Raw genomic sequence first — 20,450 nt, forward strand, 5'->3', positions numbered from 1 at the left:
GTCACAATGTGTTTGAAACGTGTTGCTGCATCAGATCCAGAATCAGCAGATATTTACAGAAATCAATGAAGCTGATGAGCTCAGACAGTAAATATATTGACTTTGTGCTGTTTTCAGGTCAGTTTATGATCAGCAGGTGATCACTTCCTGTTTGATTGATGTTTTTAAACAGAGTCACAGCTGTTCTGGAATCAGGGTTGTAGGTCTTCAGCTTTCTACATTAGACTATCCAAAAGTATCCGACTATGACATCATGTTCTCACGTGTTGTACAGACCTGCCAGGTGGCCTCCTGAGGGTGGAACGTCTGTCCACCATGAACAGGAAGTGGTTGCAGTCAGTGCAGTGTTGGTGAACGACACCATCCTGCAGCAGCAAACCACCTCAGATCAGACTGTCGTTGACACTGACCAGAGGTCCACCTGAGAGGAACACACCTGCACTGAGACTCTGTGAGGGACCTGGACTGAACACTGCAGACCACATTCAGACAGAGCAGAGTGAGACCTGGCCAGGCGGTCCAGAGTCCTGGACTTTAAAGGACTCTGAAGCAGCTGCACAGTATCATGGCTTCATGAATGATGAAGCTGGATTCAGTTGTGTTAAACTGAAACATTACGGGACAACATCCCTGGAAACATCACTGTGCCCCATCAGTCTGCGAGGAGTTCTCTGTCACCACGCCACCCTCAATCTACCACCAAAGTCCACCAGTGTGTAAGCAATCACTAAAAGTGGAGTGGCTTTCCAGAGTGAGCTGGAAACATGTAAGGATGGTTTGAGGACCTGAACAAAGGAAGCTTCAGTGACCGTGTCACCAGCGCTGGGACAGCAGGTAGAAATACTGTTCTTACAGGAGGCTAAAGGGTTGTGCTGTTATGTTGCAGAGGACCTTCCTGCAGCCATCGTGGTCTCTTTGGTTTGAAACCAAACCCGTCTCCCCCTCTGGTCCATTGTTCCTGGGAGAAAACACTCAGATTTCCTCTCAACTAAACTCCATCAGACAACCTTGAGTGCAACCAGGACACCCCGTCCGCCGTCAGACATCGCCCACATCGAAGGCCCTCATCAGCAGGTCCAGGTCCCTGACGTTGGCGGCCTGGAAGAGCTCGGGTCGGTCCATCATGGAGATGGCGATTCGCAGGGCGGCCCAGATGTTAGCTGACATCTGCTGGTGGCTGCAGCGCTGACTCCGCCTCTGCTGGTTCAGAGCCGTCAGGAAGTTACTGACAGCCTCCCTGCAGGACCAAACCAGGACCAGGTCAGACCAGGACCACATAAAATCTACTGTCAGCATGGTGGGAAATCAAACAGTTCATTTGTTTAAGATGCATTAAGTGAGTTTTGACCGTGGAGGTGTTTGTGCTGAGACCGCTGACTGTGTTACCTGTGAGCTCCCAGGTTGATGCAGCTGATCCCCAGGTTGTATCTGGACCGGATGAATCCGGGCTGCAGCTCCAGAGCTCTGGTGTACGCCTCCACCGCCTCCTCGCTGCGGTCTCCGTTCGCCAACGTCGCACCCAGACGGTTCCACAGCAGGTAGTCCTGAACACAGTCATGACATCATCATACAGTCATGACATCACTACACCACAGCCAGGTGAAAGGTCCTTTCACCTGTGTTACCTGTGTGTGTGTGTATGTGTGTGTGTGTGTGTGTGTGTGTGTTACCTGTGTGTGTGTGTGTGTGTGTGTGTTACCTGTGGTCTGACAGACAGCGCTGCAGTAAAAGCCTCTACAGCCTTGTTAAAGTCAGAGCTGAGATTGAAGAGGACTCCCAGTCCGGTCTGCAGGTCTGGATCTACACAGTCCACATTCAACAGAGCCGCATCCTGGAAGAGAAGCAGCACATCCTGTAGCTCACACCTGCGCCCACGCACGCACGCACGCACGCACGCACACATGCACACACACACAGGAAACAGGAGGGTTCAGTGAAGTTGACTCCAACTCCCAGAGATCATTGCTGTGAGAAACATCCAATCAGAGAGCTTTAGGGGTGATTTTAACCAAGCTTTGTGATTGGACACAGCTGTGATGTCACACTCTGGTTGGTGAAAGCAGCTGAGACTCATGGGTACTGTAGTGTTTGGACCAAACTGATGCCCACAGGATGAATTAGTGACCCGGGAATCTGCCGTATGTGTCGTACCTGGCCGCCGTGTGCGGGCCCCTGCGAGGCGTGGCCGGGGAGCCCTGTAGCGGGCTCCTGCAGTCCAGTACCAGGTGTTTGTATCGAGGATTGTGGCAGATCCAGCGGCATAGAGCGTCGCAGGCCTCCAGCTGCATGCTGCTGTTGGTGAAGCTGACAGCGAGTGCCATGAGAGCCGGCAGGTTGTTGGGGCGGAGCTCCAGACACCTGCAGCAGGTGATACTAGTTAGCAGCTAACCTCAGACTGGAGGATCAGGAGGATCAGGACTGACACGGTGAGGTTTATATTAATGCAGGTAGAGAAACGAGATCTCAACACAGTGGTCTCTGGTTCTTGTTTGTTGATGATCAGTTCCAGTTTTGACAGGAACAGATTCATCAAATGATACTTAACAATTAATCCAAGCGAAAAGCATTTCAATACTAGGTTTGTTCAGATAACAGAGGCAGCTATCGAGAATTTAGCAGAGGGTGATTGCTGGTTTCTTTATCTGCTGGCATTGTTCCAGTGTTTTATTTCAGGTACTGTTCAGGTGTTGTTGTCCATTTCCTGTCCACAGACTGAGGTCATTTATTAAGATAATTCAGACGTGTGTGAAATGATTCACTTCAACGAGTAAAATATGTGAATATGATCCCCACATGTCATTAAAATGCACCTCAGTTCAATGAATGAATGAATGAATGAATGAATGAATGAATGAATGAGCTGAGTGGCAGTTCAGTCTGACCTCTGAAGCGACACGATGGCGGCCTGTTCGTTCTCGTTCTCAGCCTGAGTCATCCCTAAAACCTGCCAGGCCTGAAAACACATGAAGAAGAGTCGGTCCAGCTGTTCACATCACAACAGCTGCTTCAACAGTTCAACAGCCTCCTGCAGCAACGCTTCATCTTCCTCACGCTCAGTGTCGGAAACACAATGTGAACAAAAAGTCGAAGCTACAAGAAGCCAGAGGGCACAAAACCTGAAGGAGAGAAGTGACTACGACTCCCAGCATGCATTTCACCAACAAACAACCAATCACAGAGCTTCACAGTCTGTCGTTGCTGCACTTTGTAGAAACCTGATCAGACATTAAGCAGTTTAAATCAATTCACTGTCTGATTGCAGCCGGGGCTCATGGGTATTGGTACTTGGTACTCGAGTACTTTAAGGAGCCAGGTTTTTTACAACCTGGCTGCGCATGGATGCTCCGAGTACTCACATTATACGGATATACGCGCCGCTCCTCTGGGGCTAATTTCTTCAAAACGACTCCAAATGCCACCAAAGTTGTCTGGGTGAGTAAATGGTCGTATTTAATGCTACAAATAAGGTCCAGGTTGTAAAAAACGAAAGGAAAAAGCTGATTAGTCAGATACGAAGTGTAAATAATTCAAGTTGGTGGTCAGAACATAAAATTCAGTCTGTTTCAATCATTCAGGAGAGTCCAGAGTTTCTATACTGACAAGCATCAAGGAGATCAGAGATCAGAAACCAGAGGGTTTCTCACAGCTGGCGACTCTAAAGACAGCCAACTTGTGACATCACTTCCTGTTTAGCTTCTGTATGATTAAAACCAAAGTGATTTTAACACCTGTTGATTTGTTCGCATACATATGAAAGAAAAGCTCCCATAAATATCCTGGCTGTAAGAGTCGCAACCTTTCCAGGACAAGCTGTTGTGTTCAGGATGTTTTGGTGAATACAAATACAAAACAAGCTTCAGAAAATGGTTCAGTCTTTACCAGGACACACGGCAGCCTGATCTGAACATTATGCAGACGACTGCTTGGATTGAAAACCCTGCAGCTGAAGCAGGAAGACACAGGTTCAGAATCACCTCAGAGTCCTGCGGGTCCTGTAAGATGGCAGCCTCCAGCAGCAGGACGGCGGTGTTCAGGTCTCCGTCTCGAGCTTTCTCCTGACCCTCGGCGAAGGCGTTGGGCCAGTCTCTGTACGGGTTGTTGGTGTTGAAGTAGTAACCCTGCATGAAACAAACAGCAGCTCTTAATACATACAGACGTCAGACCACACTGCCAGGAGTTCCCCAAGGTTCAATCCCAGAGCCTCTGTTATCATGTTAACATCTATGTACTTCCATCAAGTCATATTCTACAAAACAAAGTGATTTCAGATAAGTTATTTTCAGTTTGGTTGGTTGTTTGGTTTATAAAATAAATACATTCCCACAAAATGCCCAAATTACATTTAGAGACATCACTTTAAATGTCTTGGCTTCTCCAACCAAGTGTCAAAAACACAAACATATTTAGTTTATTAGCATTAAGACAAGAAAAAGCAGCAAACCCTCACATTCAATGTTTCACAGTAAACTAACATCAATTATAAATGTTTGCTGAACACATCAGTGATGGTGCTAAACACAGCTCACATGAACCATGACATATAACCCAGAGAACAGGTGGATCAGGCAGCAGAAGGAAGTGACGAACAGCTGCAGTCAGACAGTGAACAGCCTTCAGCCTGTACAGGAAGTGACAAAAACTCATTCACCACTGACTGGGAAGTGTGGTGCAGTCCTCACATGGAGGACATCGACGGTCTGACATCCTGCATCACAGATTACATAAACCTCTGTGTGGACAACACTGTGCCAACCAACAACAACCAACAAACTCTGAACTGAAAGCCCTATTGAATGAGAAGAAGAGGGTTTTTAGATCTGGGGACAAAACTGAGCCGAAGAGGGTGCAGAGGGAGCTGAAGAAGGAGGTTAGGAGAGGCAAAGACAACTGTAGGAGGAAGCTGGAGGAGCGCCTGTAGGGGAACAACGCCAGAGAGGTTTGGGGGGGCCTGAAAACCATCTCAAATTCCAATTCCAAAGACTGTGCATCCCCGGGAGCCCAACCACTTCAGGCCGGTAGCCTTAACTTCCCACCTGATGAAGACCTTGGAGAGGACCATAATGACCCCCTACAGTTCGCATACCGACCAGACATTGGTGTGGAGGACACTATCATCTACCTGCTCCATCACTGGGAGCACTGTGAGGGTCAGGTTTTTTCACTTCTCCAGGGCTTTCAACATAATCCAACCTGCCTTCCCAACTGCTGAGGGGCAAGCTGGCTGCACGGACCATCGACTGCCTCACCGGCAGACCGCAGTATGTGTGTCGAACGTGGTAGTTTGCAGCACCGGGGCTCTTCTCTCTCCTTTTCTCTTCACCCTCCACACATCGGACTTCAGGCACAACACAACCAGCTGCACCTCCAGGTAAATGACGTTCTGGCACAACTTCGTAGCCAGTTGTCTCAACATAGCACCTTTGAGAAGGTTGTTGTCCATGTTGGTACTAATGACACTTCCCAGCAACAGTCTGAGCTCTTTCTGGGTCTTTTTAACCTCCTGATGCTCACAGATATGGACATTTTTACTCTGGTCCTCTTCCCACTCTCAGCTGGACGCTTCAGTAGGCTGCTACAGTTTTTAGATAGTATATAAATCTATCTAAAAACTCGCTTTAGTCTCAGTGCTGCTATTTACAATTTGGTTTTATTGCCCATTTTAATTTGTTCCGGCAGCTTCTCATTTTTTAAATGGACGGCATCCTGACAGAGCAGACTGGCCACAAACGTATTTGATTACTCTCCATCCTCTGGTCTCACGACACTGGACAGGCAGACACCTGTAGACGTGTGGATCGTCCTGGCTGCAACTGACATTGACAGGGGGGCCGAGTGCTCACAGTTTTGGCTCGAACTGCACTCATCTTGATTTGCTTGGCCTGCCCAGGTTTAGTTTTAAGCCTGGTGAAACTGTTTTCATCACCACCCACACACCCATGGCCAATCCAGGTAAAATAGATCCAAGCCGCCTGCTGCATTCAATTCTCAGAGGAACTATATATTAACATATATATATATATATATAGTATACAAATATTTTAATTCCAGTTACCCATGCCCCCACTTATAGGCACTACCCTTCTGTCTGAAATGCATCGAGCTCTTCCTCCCATACAATAGATTTATATTCCTTTCATATCTATAATCTGTCTGTCTATACTGGAATAATACCTGCTGCCTGGACACAGATCACGTCCTTCCTTTGCATGAAGGTGATGACAAAGCTGATGTTAATAATTATCTGCAACATCCTTTGTCGACATCGTCTGATTGGCAGGCTTTTAATGTGAAACATCTGCAGGAAGTGTTGAGCAGCTTGATGCAATCAGAAGAGCCCACCGACAGTCCTGTTTCTGTAATATCTCTAACCCTAACCCTATCTCCCTCTGATTGAGTGGATGAGTTCATCAGCGAGTCAGATCCAAACATGAATGACTCTGTTTGTGTACTGATGGACATAAAGCTGAGCTGATCAGCTGACCTGTGTTTGAGACAGTGCACCTGATTACCAGACATCTTCTTCTTCTGTCAGAACTCACAGAAACAGACTGATCTAATCAGTCTCTCACCACCACTGATCTACAGACCAGAAGTCTCTGAAAACAGAGGAAATGAGCATCAATAAAAGACGTGAAGAAGACGACCGACACATGGCGTGTTTGACGTGTGAGCAGATGTTTGACGCGTGGACGTCCGTGACCGTGGTGATGTAACACCTGAGCAGAGGAGGGATTACCGATGCTTCAGATCAGAGCAGAGCTGATCTCAGGTCAGAGGATTAAAAGGACAGATTAATGATGACAAACATCCATCTCAGTGATAATCCGGCATTATTAATAACTGACTCTCGTCGGGGTCGAGTGAATTCTTTCTGCCTCTACATGGGAGAGATGCATGTTGGGAAAACTGTAAGTTACAGATGAAAAACACTGGAAGGGAAATGGTAACAAGCATCACGCGATGTGAGAATGTTTCCAGGCTTCGAGTTGGTTTTGAGCAGAGTCCTGCAGCTGCAGGTGGGGTTTGGATGTGGTGAGAGCAGCTGAGCCTGAAGAGGTTAGCGTAGCTGCTGCAGCATCATCAGTTCTATCAGAGCAGTCTCGCTCTCCGTGTCACGGTCATCCTCCGGCGAGGTTGGCTCTGAAGGTGCGCCGCTCTCTTCGCGTAGCAGTCCAGCCTTTCTGAACGCGTTGGTAGCTCGAAGTAGCGTATTCTTCTTTGCATTTATTTTGTCCTAGTTTTGATTCTAATTCCGGTTAGAGTGCCCCTAGTGGTGGAAGAAAAATCCACAGAATAGCCGCACCTTTGTAAGAGCCGCATGGTTCAAAACCTGTGAAAAAAGTAGCGGCTTATAGTCCAGAGAATACGGTAGTTCTTTTTCATTTGTGAGAAGGTCTCTCCAAAGCTGCATCTAGCTTTGCTTTGAGTCGGGTTGGAGTCTCAAATTTGGCAGAACCAGGCAGCTTCACTCCATTTGGGTCTAAAAGTGGCAAGACCAGACAGGGTTCAGGTCTCAGGTTTGGACCTGTGCAGAACTCTCATCCTCAAAATGTTCTGTAGTTATGTTATGTCTGTTTTCAAACAGGCATTAACTACAGAAGTTAATTTAGTGCCACAATAACAGCTTTGAACCTGGTTCAAAACTTCTAGCATCACTTGTTGATGTGAAATGCATGCTGGGATACCGGCTCCAAAAGCATCCTGGGTAAAACAGGCAGAGTGAACAGTAGTAAGGCTGAGACTGGGGACATTTCAGAAGAACAGAAGTACGGACCAAAGGGTGGAGGGGTCAATGTTTGTGGGACCAGCATCTAAACTTACCTTCTCAGCAGGTGAGACGGTGGTTGGGATCGGACCTTGATCTTCGGACTCCTCCAGCCAGTTCCTCCGAGCAAGTTCCTCCCACTCGGCCTGCATCTTGTCCCAGAACTCTGTGTCCGACTGAAACACAACAGACCCTCCTTCAGAGCAAAGGACAGCAGAGGTGGACCAATCTGGACCTTCAGTCCAAGAACCTGCCTGGTAAACAGTCACATCAACTCTCTGAATGAATGAAAGTGAAACGATTTAAACTGCTGAATGTTTCTTCAAACTGTCATCAGTTTGTGAAGCTGTTCGATTGGTCATTTGTTAGTGAAATGCACCCTGGGAGTCATAGCTACAGGCTTCTTATCATATTCCACAGCTCTCCCAGACGGCCACAGCTAGCTTTGAGCTAAAGATAAAGAGAGAGCAGCACAATACAAAACCAATGACTCTATCCTATCTAAATGTATTTCTCATATTTAAAACAGTCAGAGGGGACGTCTGCGTCTCTTTGGATTAAAACACCTGCAGCTAAATTCAGAAACTGTCAGCTGTGATGAAGAAGAGCTTTTAATCAGCGGCTCATCAATCAGAGTGGACCCTGCGGTTGGTCCACTGAGCCGAGATGATGGGATTGAAGAGCAGAACAACACGAACTCATCGACTCGAGAGCCTCAAATTAAATATCCGACAGAGACAATCTGCACTTTAATCACAGAGCTGCTAGTTCCCTTCACTGTCTGAGCCTGAACTCTGAACCAGTCTGAGCCAGTCTGAGCCAGCCTGAACCAGTCTGAACCAGCCTGAACCAGTCTGAACCAGCCTGAACCAGTCTGAGCCAGTCTGAGCCCGTCTGAACCAGTCTGCGCCAGTCTGAACCAGTCTGAGCCAGCCTGAACCAGCCTGAACCAGTCTGAACCAGTCTGAGCCAGTCTGAGCCAGCCTGAACCAGTCTGAACCAGCCTGAACCAGTCTGAGCCAGTCTGAGCCTGAACTCTGAACCAGTCTGAGCCAGTCTGAACCAGTCTGAACCAGCCTGAACCAGTCTGAGCCAGCTTGAACCAGTCTGAACCAACCTGAACCAGTCTGAGCCAGTCTGAACCAGCCTGAGCCAGTCTGAGCCAGTCTGAGCCAGTCTGAGCCAGTCTGAACCAACCTGAACCAGTCTGAACCAGTCTGAACCAGTCTGAGCCAGTCTGAACCAACCTGAACCAGTCTGAGCCAGTCTGAACCAGCCTGAGCCAGTCTGAGCCAGTCTGAGCCAGTCTGAACCAACCTGAACCAGTCTGAACCAGTCTGAACCAGTCTGAGCAAGCTTGAACCAGAGATCCAGCCTGCTTGATTTGATTTTTAGAAAAATATAAATGATTTTTGATTCATTAGTGGAAACATCAGAATCTGAAGAGTTCAGACCTTAAAAAAGTTCTATTTTTGTGAAATAAGGTACAGACAGCAGCTGGTTAGCTTATCTTAGCATAAAGAATTGAATCAGGGGAAACAGCCAGCCTGGCTGCCATCTTTAAATAGAGATATTTCATGTGACAGGAAGCTGAAAGATCTGCAGGACTGAAGATGGAGACTTTAGTGACCAACTGACAACCTTTGCTCAGCAAGTTCTTCATCACATCACTAAACCCTGAACCTAACTGCTCATCCTCACCTTCATCAGTGGTGGAGGGGGTCAATCGGGCAGCCTCACGGTCACAAATAGAACCACACTAACAGGGATTACATCACAGACATGAGGGGGTTGTGTCTGTGTGGGATTAGGACATTAGGACTACTGTAGGATTGAATCCTTGCACTCGTTGTCACTACATTGGTCAGTCTCATGAGAAGGAAGCGATTTCTTTACAACTTTTAAAGCCAAACACCGACTGAGAACTGACTAAATGAGGACCAGTAGAGTCTGCACACGTTTTAACAAACGACGGATCGAAGGCGTTAACTGGTGACATGTAACCTTGACGACAGGGAGACTACACAGCGAGATGCAGTGACATCAGCGGTTAAGCAGATGGATGTTTTCTGCTTGTTGAAGTGTCGGCAGAGATGAGACGTTTGAGGTGGCTGAGAACCAGGATGCAGACCTGCAGCAGCCTGACTGACTGTTACCTGTGTTGTATGATACCGACAGGATAGAGGTGGTGTTTTTGTAATCATCTCATTCTGTCCGTGTTAGAATCAACTTCAACCACCAGATCTTCCCCTCTGAGCCCGCGGTGGCATGTTATCAACATCCGGCGTCTCTAGGCAACTACCTCTGACGTGGATGATGTCATTACCGAACGCCGGGCGCTGCGAGCAACCAGCCACAACACGGCTAACTCTGCGGCGGTCGGCTACGAATACGCAACAACGAACCATAGCTGTGCCAAACTACAGCTAAACTAGCCGACCGCCGGCTCAGAGGGGAATAGCACCAGCATATCAGAACTAAATATTGGAATATGAACGAGTTTCTGCAGATTATGCGTTATATAGAGGCTGCGCATGGATGCCCCGAGTACTCGCATTATACGGATATACGCGCCGCTCCTCTGGGGCTAATTTCTTCAAAACGACTCCAAATGCCACCAAAGTTGTCTGGGGGAGTAAACGGTCGTATTTAATGCTACAAATAAGGTCCAGGTTGTAAAAAACAAAGTTATCCTTTAAGGTATTTGGACATTTGGAGAGAACTACACCCTTCCAAGAGGGACTGTACACACTGTCCAGCCCCCCATAACAGCTGTGCAAGGACTGATTCATGAATAAAAAGGATCGATATCGAGTTGGGGAGTGTGACATTGAAACGGATGATGTTTCAGCTCACTGTGCAGTTTCACTTCAACTCCACTTGAAACCACAGGAAGAGGAAGCTGTGGAGAATATCAAATAATAAATCTGTTGTTGAAGAGATCGGGAAAGAAATTACAACTTATCAGAATGAAAGTGACAACGGAGAAGTTAACCCGGTTATTTTCACAAGAGGAAAACTTATTGCTAAAACGGCAGCTATTAAAAAAGAGGAAGCAGATAAGATAGAAAAGAAGAAACTGAAAGAAATTAAGGATCAAATAGATAAAATATTAGACACAGAAACTGAAAAGAAAACAAGATTCTTGAAGCAAACCTGAAGTTGGACCAAAGACAAAGAAACAACAAGCTGACAGGACGATCCATAAGACACGAGACATAACTACAAACCAGAAAAGTTACGAACCTAAAGAGATAGAAACTAACTTCATGAACTATTTTAGGAAGTTGTATCGCCAGCCCCCCCGCAGCTGACACCGAAATGACAGCACTTATAGAAACACTTGATTTACCATCAGGTGGGAGGAAGGACAATGACCTCCTGACCTCACTCATCACAAGAATAGAGAGAGAAAAGCTAACAAGCCCCCAGGCAGTAAAAGAACTCACACCACTACTTAAATCATCATCTCATTACACACTTGAACGCAGTGAACTTCCACCATCGTGGAGGGAAGCGAGTATATCAGTGATTCCTGCTCAGGTAACAGACCAATATCAAAACTTAACTTAGACTATAAAATATACACCTCATTGCAAAAAGATACGAACAATTCCTGAACGTCAAACCCAAGACTACACAAGGACAACCCTCTACATCTTTGAACATATTAGGCAGATGAGTGAGACAAAAAGGCTTTTCATAGTGTTAACTGTCATTTGTTGGTGCACCACGGATTATGAAGCAAAATGGAAAAACTTAAACCAACACATACATAGGCGATGGAGAAGAGGCAAAGGTAAACCCCATCCATTATCTATACACAGCTGAATCCTTTGCAGGGTCACAGGGGGGGCTGGAGCCTATCCCACACCTACGGACAATTTAGAGTTATCGATTAACCTCAGCATGTTTTTGGACTGTGAGAAGAAGCCGGAGAACCCGGTGAAAACCCACGCTGCACAGGGAGAACATGCAAACTCCACACAGGCGGGATCGAACCGGGGATCTTCTAGCTGTGAGGCGACGCTGCTAACCACCAAGCCACCGTGCAGCCCAAAGGTAAACCCAATGACCAGATTTCCAGTAAACATGTGGTTTAATCTGGTGCCTGAATACAGATTGCAGGATGAACTTGGATGGACGGCCTGGACGTGGAATAACAGGATTGTGTACAGTAATAAAAGACGGTGAATTCATGAGTTTCCAGGAGATGAAACAAAAATACACACTTAGCAGCCAGGATCTCTTTAGATATTTCCAATTAAAGGGATTTTTATGAAAGAAAAGTAAAACATAAAGTAAACTTGGACAAAAATGAATAATTAGAGTAATATCTGCTCTGTATCAGCACTAATGGACAGAAGAGGAAAGACTACACCACATGTACAACATGGAAATGAAGATCAGTGAAGAAGAACGGCTGCATATCTGCAGAACACAACAGTCTGCAGCTTCATCACGTGTTTGGAGGGAATACTGTTGGAAAATGTAGTAAATTCTTTGTTACACACAGCTGTGACTCAGCCATGTTGGAGGCACTGAGGAGCTTCATCACTCGCAGGTCTTTGGCTCTGTCCTAAGACCGTTCAGTTTTTGGTGTGTTCATTTGGTCATGGTCAGAGTTCTGGGTATAATATCAGTCATTTAAGATGCTGGACAGGAAATGTTGTGTTAGAGAAGATCAGGTACCTGCTGGACATCACAAAGCGGAGGTGAGTAGATGATGGTGAGACCTCAGGAACAACAATGACAAGACAAATAGAAGAAATGGCCACCGACAGAATGAGGACTGAATCAAGCAGGACAGTCCAGACTGTAGACCTGCAGACCAGCTGAGGACACTCTGATGACATCACACATGAAAACTGATCCTGAGTCTGCTGGTTCAGCCTGACGGAGGCTGATCTGAGTGCAGCGTCATTAGTCTGAGTGTTCGCTGAATCACAGAGTTCTCAGATGACAGGAAGCAGCGAGCAGATCTCTGATCAGCAGCAGAATGATGACATCAGCAACATCTGATATTCAACACATCAGACAACACAGAGCGGCATTTTCTGTGTGTGTGTGTGTGTGTGTGTGTGTGTGTTTATACCTCTACAGCAGCCTTCGCTCTGACAAACTCGTCCTCCAGAGACTCCTTCCTAGCCAATAGGGAACGAGTCCGTCTGCGCTGTCTGGACACCCCACAGTCCTGAAAAACACACACACACACACACACACACACACACACACACACACACACACACACACACACACACACACACTTCAGTTTAAAGCACTCCCATCAGTGAGGAAGTGTCTCTGCAGCAGGAGGGGAACTGAGCTGTCTGCGCTGTCTTCATGCTTTCGACTGGAAACCGACTGGATGAACAACGCAGTGAAATCAGCACAGAGCTGCAGCGTGATGCCTAACAGCCCCGTCAGCTGCCGGTGGGCGTTAAAAGCTGCTGAGCTCGGGGCCGAGGCGGGCCCCCGGTTGCACCTCGCCTGTTTGTGTGTGTCGGTCGTGGCAGAGGTCAGAGTCCCGGCATCATTTTAACATATCAGGTTGATCCTCTATTCAAACATCACGCCGGCTGAACCCTGAGTATCTGCATGGGAAGCCTCATTTTCCCAGGCTCCCTGAACTGCACACTGGATGTGCTGTCTGTTCCGCAGTACTTCAGGATGAAGTACCGCAGTATAAATATGAGCAGTACCGCAGTGTGAGACGGCAGCTCACCTGTGTTGAAGAGATGAAGTCGAGATCATCGAAGCTGTGGATGTCAAAGGAGGTCTTCGTTAGAGGATCAGTTTTAAACTCTGCACACCTGAAGAACAAAACACAAAGCCGTCATGAGTGTTAAAGCTCTGTTAGCGACCTCTAGAGGCAGCAGAGTTCATTACAGCAACAGCATCCTGATGACTGATCTGCTCTGGAGGGGCCACTGTCCTCCGTCCTCTGTGGTCAAACGGCTGAGTGAAACATGTGGACCTTTATCATCATATCTAAATGACATCACGTCTCCACTCTGTCCAATGAGGACGCTCAGAGCAACTCCAAACACTTTTTATTTCAGAGCACATTATACACTGGAGGACAGATCAGACAGACAGACAGACACAGAGAGAGAGAGACACACAGACAGACAGACAGACAGACAGCAGACAGACAGACAGAGACACAAAGACAGACAGACACACAGACAGACAGACAGAGAGACAGACAGACAGCAGACAGAGACAGAGAGACAGACAGAGAGACAGACAGAGACAGAGAGACAGACAGAGAGACAGACAGACAGACAGCCTCAGTGTTTCATGGTAATATTTACCACAGCAGTTCACTGGAGGAGTGGTGGGAGGTGCACCTCTTCTCGTATCTCCTGCGTCCTCCGTCCTCCACGTCCAGGTTCACCTCGTCCCATTTGTCCAGAGGAGACGACAGACTGACTGTTAACACAACAACATGATGCTTCAGGTCTGATCAGACTTCCACTGCTGTTATTTAAACTGGATGCTGTCCTGAAGCTCATGAAGAAAGAATCAGACACGAGAACAGTCACAACCGTTCAGTTAATTAATTAGGTTACAATGACCTGGATGAATGAGAATATTCACAGGCTGAATTCAAGTTCATCAATCTGCAGACTACATCTGATCACGTCTATCAAACAAGAGAAGTCCTAAAAACCATCGCAGTCAAACTGTGGTGAGGTGAAACAGGAAGCTAAGTTCTCATCACAGTAAAAGCTCAGATTAAAGTCAGCGTCCACTGGTTTTTACTCACAGCTGACTGAGTTCAAAGCTTTCAACAAAATCAACAACAAGCAGCTAAAAACGACGTGAAGCTGATCTGCAGTCTGTTTCCGTCACAATGATGACCTTCAGTGTTTCTGATATCTGTCGTTTCTTATTCTCTCAGCTGGAAAACAGTGAAGACACAGGGCTGGACCACCAACCCACAGGGCCGGACCACCACCTCACTGGGCCGGACCACCAACCCACGGGGCCGGACCACCAACCCACAGGGCCGGACCACCAACCCACAGGGCCGGACCACCACCTCACTGGGCCGGACCACCAACCCACGGGGCCGGACCACCACCTCACTGGGCCGGACCACCAACCCACGGGGCCGGACCACCACCTCACAGGGCCAGACCACCACCTCACAGGGCTGGACAGAGCTCCCTTTCCCCTTCACCCTCTTCTCTGCAGACTTCACTCACGGGTCAGCTGCTGGGGCAGCAGCACCTCCACTGACAGAAGGAGACTGACAGACTGGTGAAGAAGACATGGTCTGTCCTGGGACACCTCCTCCACCCAGTAGAGGTGGTGGGAGGAAAGAAGGGTGATGAGTGTTGAATGTATGAAGAACTATCGTACATGAAGCTTTTTGCATGGAGACACTGCAGTGAGTGACATCAACATTTTTTCCTTATCCGAATCTGGACAAACAAAATCTACTGCACCCCCAGCATCATTCTCAGTTCTTCCCGATTTCCATATAGTCAGGGAGTTAGCTGTGAGCTACAGCTTCAGTCCAGTTTTTAGTCTGTATTTCTTTATATTTAGTCAAATTGTCTCGTTAGCGCTTTGTTGAATGTGCTGTTAGCAGCTCTTGTTTGTACACAGTGAAGTACAGAAAACGATCACTGGATCACTGTGACACTGTAGAAAAAAACAGCCAGATTCTCAGGGAGGTTCTGAAGCATCTTTTTTCTGAGCAGATTTATGGACGCTTATTTTTAATGGACATCAGAAACACTGATCCTCAGGAAGTGCAAGTCAGACCTGATCTAAAATATTTATCATTTATATTTATTTAAATGTTTTTTTTTCTGATTATGACTCAGAGGAGAAAGTGTGAGAGTGTCAATAATTACTTGTGGTGTTCCTCAGGGCTCTGTTCTTGGTCCTTCATATTTTTAACCTGATGCATTAACAGTTGTCTTGAACATGTAATAAAAATGAATCTGTTTATTATCTGTTGTCAAATCCTGTGTGTTGGTCTAGTCTGCAGTACCTGAGTCCAGCGAGATCCTCTCAGGTGTTCTGGGACTGGCAGGCAGGTGTTCCACCTCAACCTGGATCAGCTCCGTCTCCTCATGTCTCGTCTGGCGCCGAGGGCTCCTCGAGCTCCTCGTGCTCCTCGAGCTGCCCATCCTCCTCAGGGGGCTCCTCTTCTGGTCCTTCTGACTGCTGCTGCCACTACTACCACCACTACTGCTCCCGCTGCTCTCCCCCGGCTCACTGAGGTCCACCAGATCCAGAGCTGTGGACAGAACTGCAGGACAACGAGGTGGAGGGTTAACATCTGACGACAACGGGTCAACCACAAGTCAAAGTAAAATGAAGACTTCACGCAAAAATCCAGATTTCTAAATCTAAAAAAACTGATTACTGATTACAGATGTACACACGTGTCAAAACAAACAATTTCATTTGGGATGTTTAAATGTTGATTGTAAAGATCAAAGTGTGAAGAAACCTTCAGAGGAAACTGGATGTTTCAGGATTAAAAGGAACCGCCTCGCTGCAGGTCCCTTATAAACAGCCTGCATTAAGATCTGAACTGAGCTCGTTCACTGACCTTTAAATGTCATCAAGCTCTGACACATGACGCCGCCGCCTGATCGGCAGTTTGAAGAACAGATGAAATTTCAGCTGTTCAGTTTCTGGGATGCATTTCATGAAAATACAGAAAGAGAGTCTGTAAAAGACTCATAATGAATGTGATGAGGAGGAGGAGGGAGCAGACAGGAGGACGAAGCAGGTCAGAGGTGTTAATTAATGGCTGGTGTACCTGCCGAGGCGGAGGAGACAGATGGCCACAGAGGAGGAAGGAGGACAGCAAGGACACAAAGTTAGAGGAAGACAGGAAGACAGAAACAGAGAAACAGAAGGTCAGAGAAACAAAGAGGAGAGGGGGTCAGAGGAGGAGAGAGGAGGAGAGAAGAAGAGAGAGGAGGAGAGGGGAGGAGAGGGGAAGAGAGAGGAGGAGAGAGGAGGAGAGAGGAAGAGAGAGGAGGAGAGAGGAGGAGAGAGGAGGTCAGAGGAGGAGAGAGGAGGAGAGGGGAGGAGAGAGGAGGAGAGAGGGGAAGCTGTAGCTGAACAAAGAGCTTTGGGAGAATCACAAAGGAGCATTGGACAGGGAGAGGAAACAGGTGGAGGAAGGAGTAGAGGGAGAAGGAGGAGGCGGCCTCTGCAGAGCAGAGAAGGTAAAGTGCAGCAGCTGGATTACTTCAGTCGACCAGGACAGCAATAACATCACCTCCACTGTTACACCACCTGGAGGATGGAGGGTGGAGCAGTGAGAGGAGGATGGATGAAGAGGAGGTGCTGATGAGCAGCAGAGGATCCCTGCTGAGCTGTGGAGGACGGGGGGACAGAGGGGGGTGAGGAGGCGATGATTAGCGGGAGCTTACCTGCTGTGTTGGAGGTGAGGGGCCGGGCGGAGGGGGCGTCGCTCCGGCTCTCAGACAGGAAGTCGTCGATGGAGGGACTCAGCAGGGGGCGACTCTCCTGCTGCTCCCGGACCAGCTGGAGACCGAACACAGAGGAGTTAGAGGCCAGAGAGGAGGAAGAGACGAGCGGCTCCAAAGAGTGTGATGGAGGACAAAACCTGGACTCTACTGCGCTTTTTACTGCGCTCTACTGCGCTCCTTTACTGCGCTCTACTGCGCTCTACTGCATTCTACTGTGTTCCTTTACTGCGCTCCTTTACTGCACTCTACTGCGCTTTTTACTGCACTCTACTGTACTCTACTGCGCTCCTGTACTGTGCTCTACTGCAAGTTCTTTCTGCATTCTACTGTGTTTCTTTACTGTTCTTCTTTACTGCACTCTGCTGTGTTCCTTAACTATGCTCTACTGTGCTTCTTTACTGAACTCTGCGCTTCTTTACTGCACTCTATTGCAAGTCTTTACTGCATTCTACTGCAAGTACTTTCTGCACTCTACTATGCTTCTTTACTGCGCTCTACTGCAAGTCTTTACTGCATTCTACTGCAAGTCTTTACTGCATTCTACTGCAAGTCTTTACTGCACTCTACTGCGTTTCTTTACTGTATTCTACTGCAAGTCTTTACTGCACTCTACTGCGTTTCTTTACTGCGCTCTACTGCAAGTCTTTACTGTATTCTACTGCAAGTCTTTACTGCACTCTACTGCACTTCTATACTGAACTCTATCTTGTTCTTATGTCCGTTAACAGTCTGCTTATTGGATTAGCTGTTAGCAGTGATGTTAGCAGTGATGTTAGCAGCGATTGTTAGCAGTGTAGCTTTGGATGACTTCATTACTTTGATACTGAAGGAAAATTAAAACATGGAGATTCTCAGGCAGTTCAGTTACTGAGAGCATCGCGGCCTGTAGCCAGAACGTTTGGCCTGTTCGACAGGTTTCCTCTGAGGCGTTTGATGAATACGAGCTGATACTATTTCTGTCCCACTGGAGACTTCTGGAGACTTCTGGAGACCTTCTGGAGACCTTCTGGCTGTTCATTCATTTAAATCTACTTTGATTCAATGTTGTGAAAAAATAAAACAGAAAAACTTCCGGGCGGGGTGAACACAGTCCATCAGGGAAGGATGACTGCAGAACAAATAACTGTTAACAGGATCCTGCTGCAAATATAATGAAACGTTCCAAATGAGTCGCAGTTATGATCCAGCGAAGGTTTGGAGCTCTTTGTGCATTTTTAAACCTTAAAGAATGATTTTGTCTTGGAGGGAAGCCTGGAAACCTTCTCAGAGAGCAGTGATACAAATCCATTCATGCACACAGCAGCGGCTCTCTTTAAATGTTTCAGAGCTGCTTCTTACAGGACAGAAACAGGAAGCACAGAGGTGGACTGAAGCCGGCCGGACGGGTTTGAACAGCCTCAGATAATGAGCCCACATGACCAGACGAAGAGTGAAGATGGATCATTTATTCACAGTCGGCCGTTGGTCACATTGTTACTGTGGCTGTAAAAGTCTCCCAGGACAGACTGTCCGCTCTAAGCCCACATCTGATTGGCTGTCGAGACAACAGAGACACTGAGCTGGTGGACAGAGATTAAGGAGGCAGACGGAGACGGAAACACAAAGTTTGTTTCCAGCGGGAATGTTTTGTGCTCCACACACGGCTGCCAACTCTCCCGGGGTTACTGAAAGGCATTCTGGGAAACATAGGTTTAATTCAGCGGTTCAGTCTGAGGCCTGATTTAACCTGATCACAGATCTGTGTGTGTGTGTGTGTGTGCCGTCCTAATCCTAATCCACACAGCCCTGTATGTCCACATGTCAACTGGAATATGCTTGTATTTAATCCTGTGAAAGAGCACAACAGCTCCACGACCCAGCAAACAACATCCAGGCTCGTAACGCCGATCAAATCAGACGAACATGCAGAAAAACGTCTAGAAAACAAGAACAAACTGATTCACAGGACAGAAAAGCCCAAACAAACTGTCCTGACCGAGTCCAGTTCAAGTCCAGACCGGGGGCAGGGAACTCAGCCGATCAGCTGCGTGTCAGCTCTCACTAGACTGGTAGCCACCGAGCTAACGAGCTAGCTAAGGAGACAATTTATATCACCTAGCAAACAGTAAATTACTGTATGATCAAACTGGGTATCATGCTTTCCATAATAATGTCACAGTAACAAATAATCATCACCTAAATGAGCTGCTACAACTAAAAATGTTTAATAAAAAGTTTTAATTATTTCTCATGTCATCAATTAAGCTACATAAAGTGTTGCTGCTATCTCTACTAAAACCAGCTGTTTGTTTCTGTATTATCTTTGACTGATGATCAGATCGGAGTCTTTTAAGAAAATGGTTTCATTTTTTCAGCCCTGAGCCGCGTCTGCAGGTCTTCCTCCACCGAGGAGGTAGGACAGGCTGTACGTCGCCTGACAGACACAATGCAGGGCAAAGCTTCGCTGCTGAACACTCAGCAACATCTGGAGAGAGTCAGATCAACTCAGAGCTTCTCACATCTGGACTCAGCCGTCAGAGGACGGTTTGTCCTCTAACAGTCAAAGTCTGCTAGCAGTTAGCAGGCTGCTAACTTTTCAGAACAGAACAGTACAGAGAAAAAAACATCTGGGAAGGTTATGTGACTGACTAGCACTAGCATGTCCTGGCTTGCTAGCATGTTAGCTCACCAAGCACAGCAGTTCATCCACCGGCCCCGTGAGTCGTTCACCACGACTTTATAGCAAACGTCTTTCTGAGACGAGCAGATTCATTTCACTGTGACACTTCCTGTTGAGACCAGGTCCCTGCTAGCCTGTTAGCATGCTAGCCTCTCCCTCAAGACTGTGAACGAAGAGGAGAAATAAGGACTTCCTTTATGTAGTTAATATTTCATTGATTTGTCATGTGTTTTGGAATATTTATGAATATTTTTATTGATGCAGGTGAAGAAATAGGTTGATGTGGTTTAGCTACACGCTAGCTGCTAGTTAAAGCTTTTTCATGTCTCTGTGTTAAATGTGCAGCTCATCACCATCATCACTGCAATTTCTTAACATTAAAACTCATGAAAATAACTAAAACAAAGCAACATTATGAGAATGCATTTCCCCTCAGCACCCTCTGTGGTTTTCTTGTTCTGGGGCCACAAAGACACACCTGAATAATTTAGACTCTTTGTTCGGTGTTGGAGTCTGTTTAGTCCACACAGAGTTCTTCTGTGTGTGGTTTGGG

General features: G+C 47.1%; 1 protein-coding gene across 1 annotated transcript in view; it reads right to left on the bottom strand.

Annotated features, from left to right (window-relative positions):
• Positions 1 to 827: 827 nt before the first annotated feature.
• Positions 828 to 20,450, bottom strand: part of pex5lb (peroxisomal biogenesis factor 5-like b) — a 32,052-nt gene continuing 12,429 nt past the window's right edge. Inside the window, exons 3-14 of the mRNA XM_041948801.1 lie at positions 17,179 to 17,293; positions 15,777 to 16,037; positions 14,083 to 14,200; positions 13,491 to 13,578; positions 12,861 to 12,959; positions 7,822 to 7,941; positions 3,975 to 4,118; positions 2,883 to 2,953; positions 2,152 to 2,358; positions 1,700 to 1,865; positions 1,387 to 1,544; positions 828 to 1,237 (exon numbers count right to left, since the gene is read on the bottom strand). Of these exons, the coding sequence (XP_041804735.1) occupies positions 1,039 to 1,237; positions 1,387 to 1,544; positions 1,700 to 1,865; positions 2,152 to 2,358; positions 2,883 to 2,953; positions 3,975 to 4,118; positions 7,822 to 7,941; positions 12,861 to 12,959; positions 13,491 to 13,578; positions 14,083 to 14,200; positions 15,777 to 16,037; positions 17,179 to 17,293 (1,746 nt within the window). The 3' untranslated portion in view covers positions 828 to 1,038. The remainder of the gene's footprint in view (positions 1,238 to 1,386; positions 1,545 to 1,699; positions 1,866 to 2,151; positions 2,359 to 2,882; positions 2,954 to 3,974; positions 4,119 to 7,821; positions 7,942 to 12,860; positions 12,960 to 13,490; positions 13,579 to 14,082; positions 14,201 to 15,776; positions 16,038 to 17,178; positions 17,294 to 20,450) is intronic.

Source organism: Chelmon rostratus, chromosome 12, assembly GCF_017976325.1.
Source record: "Chelmon rostratus isolate fCheRos1 chromosome 12, fCheRos1.pri, whole genome shotgun sequence".
In the NCBI taxonomy this organism is placed as follows: Eukaryota; Metazoa; Chordata; class Actinopteri; order Chaetodontiformes; family Chaetodontidae; genus Chelmon; species Chelmon rostratus.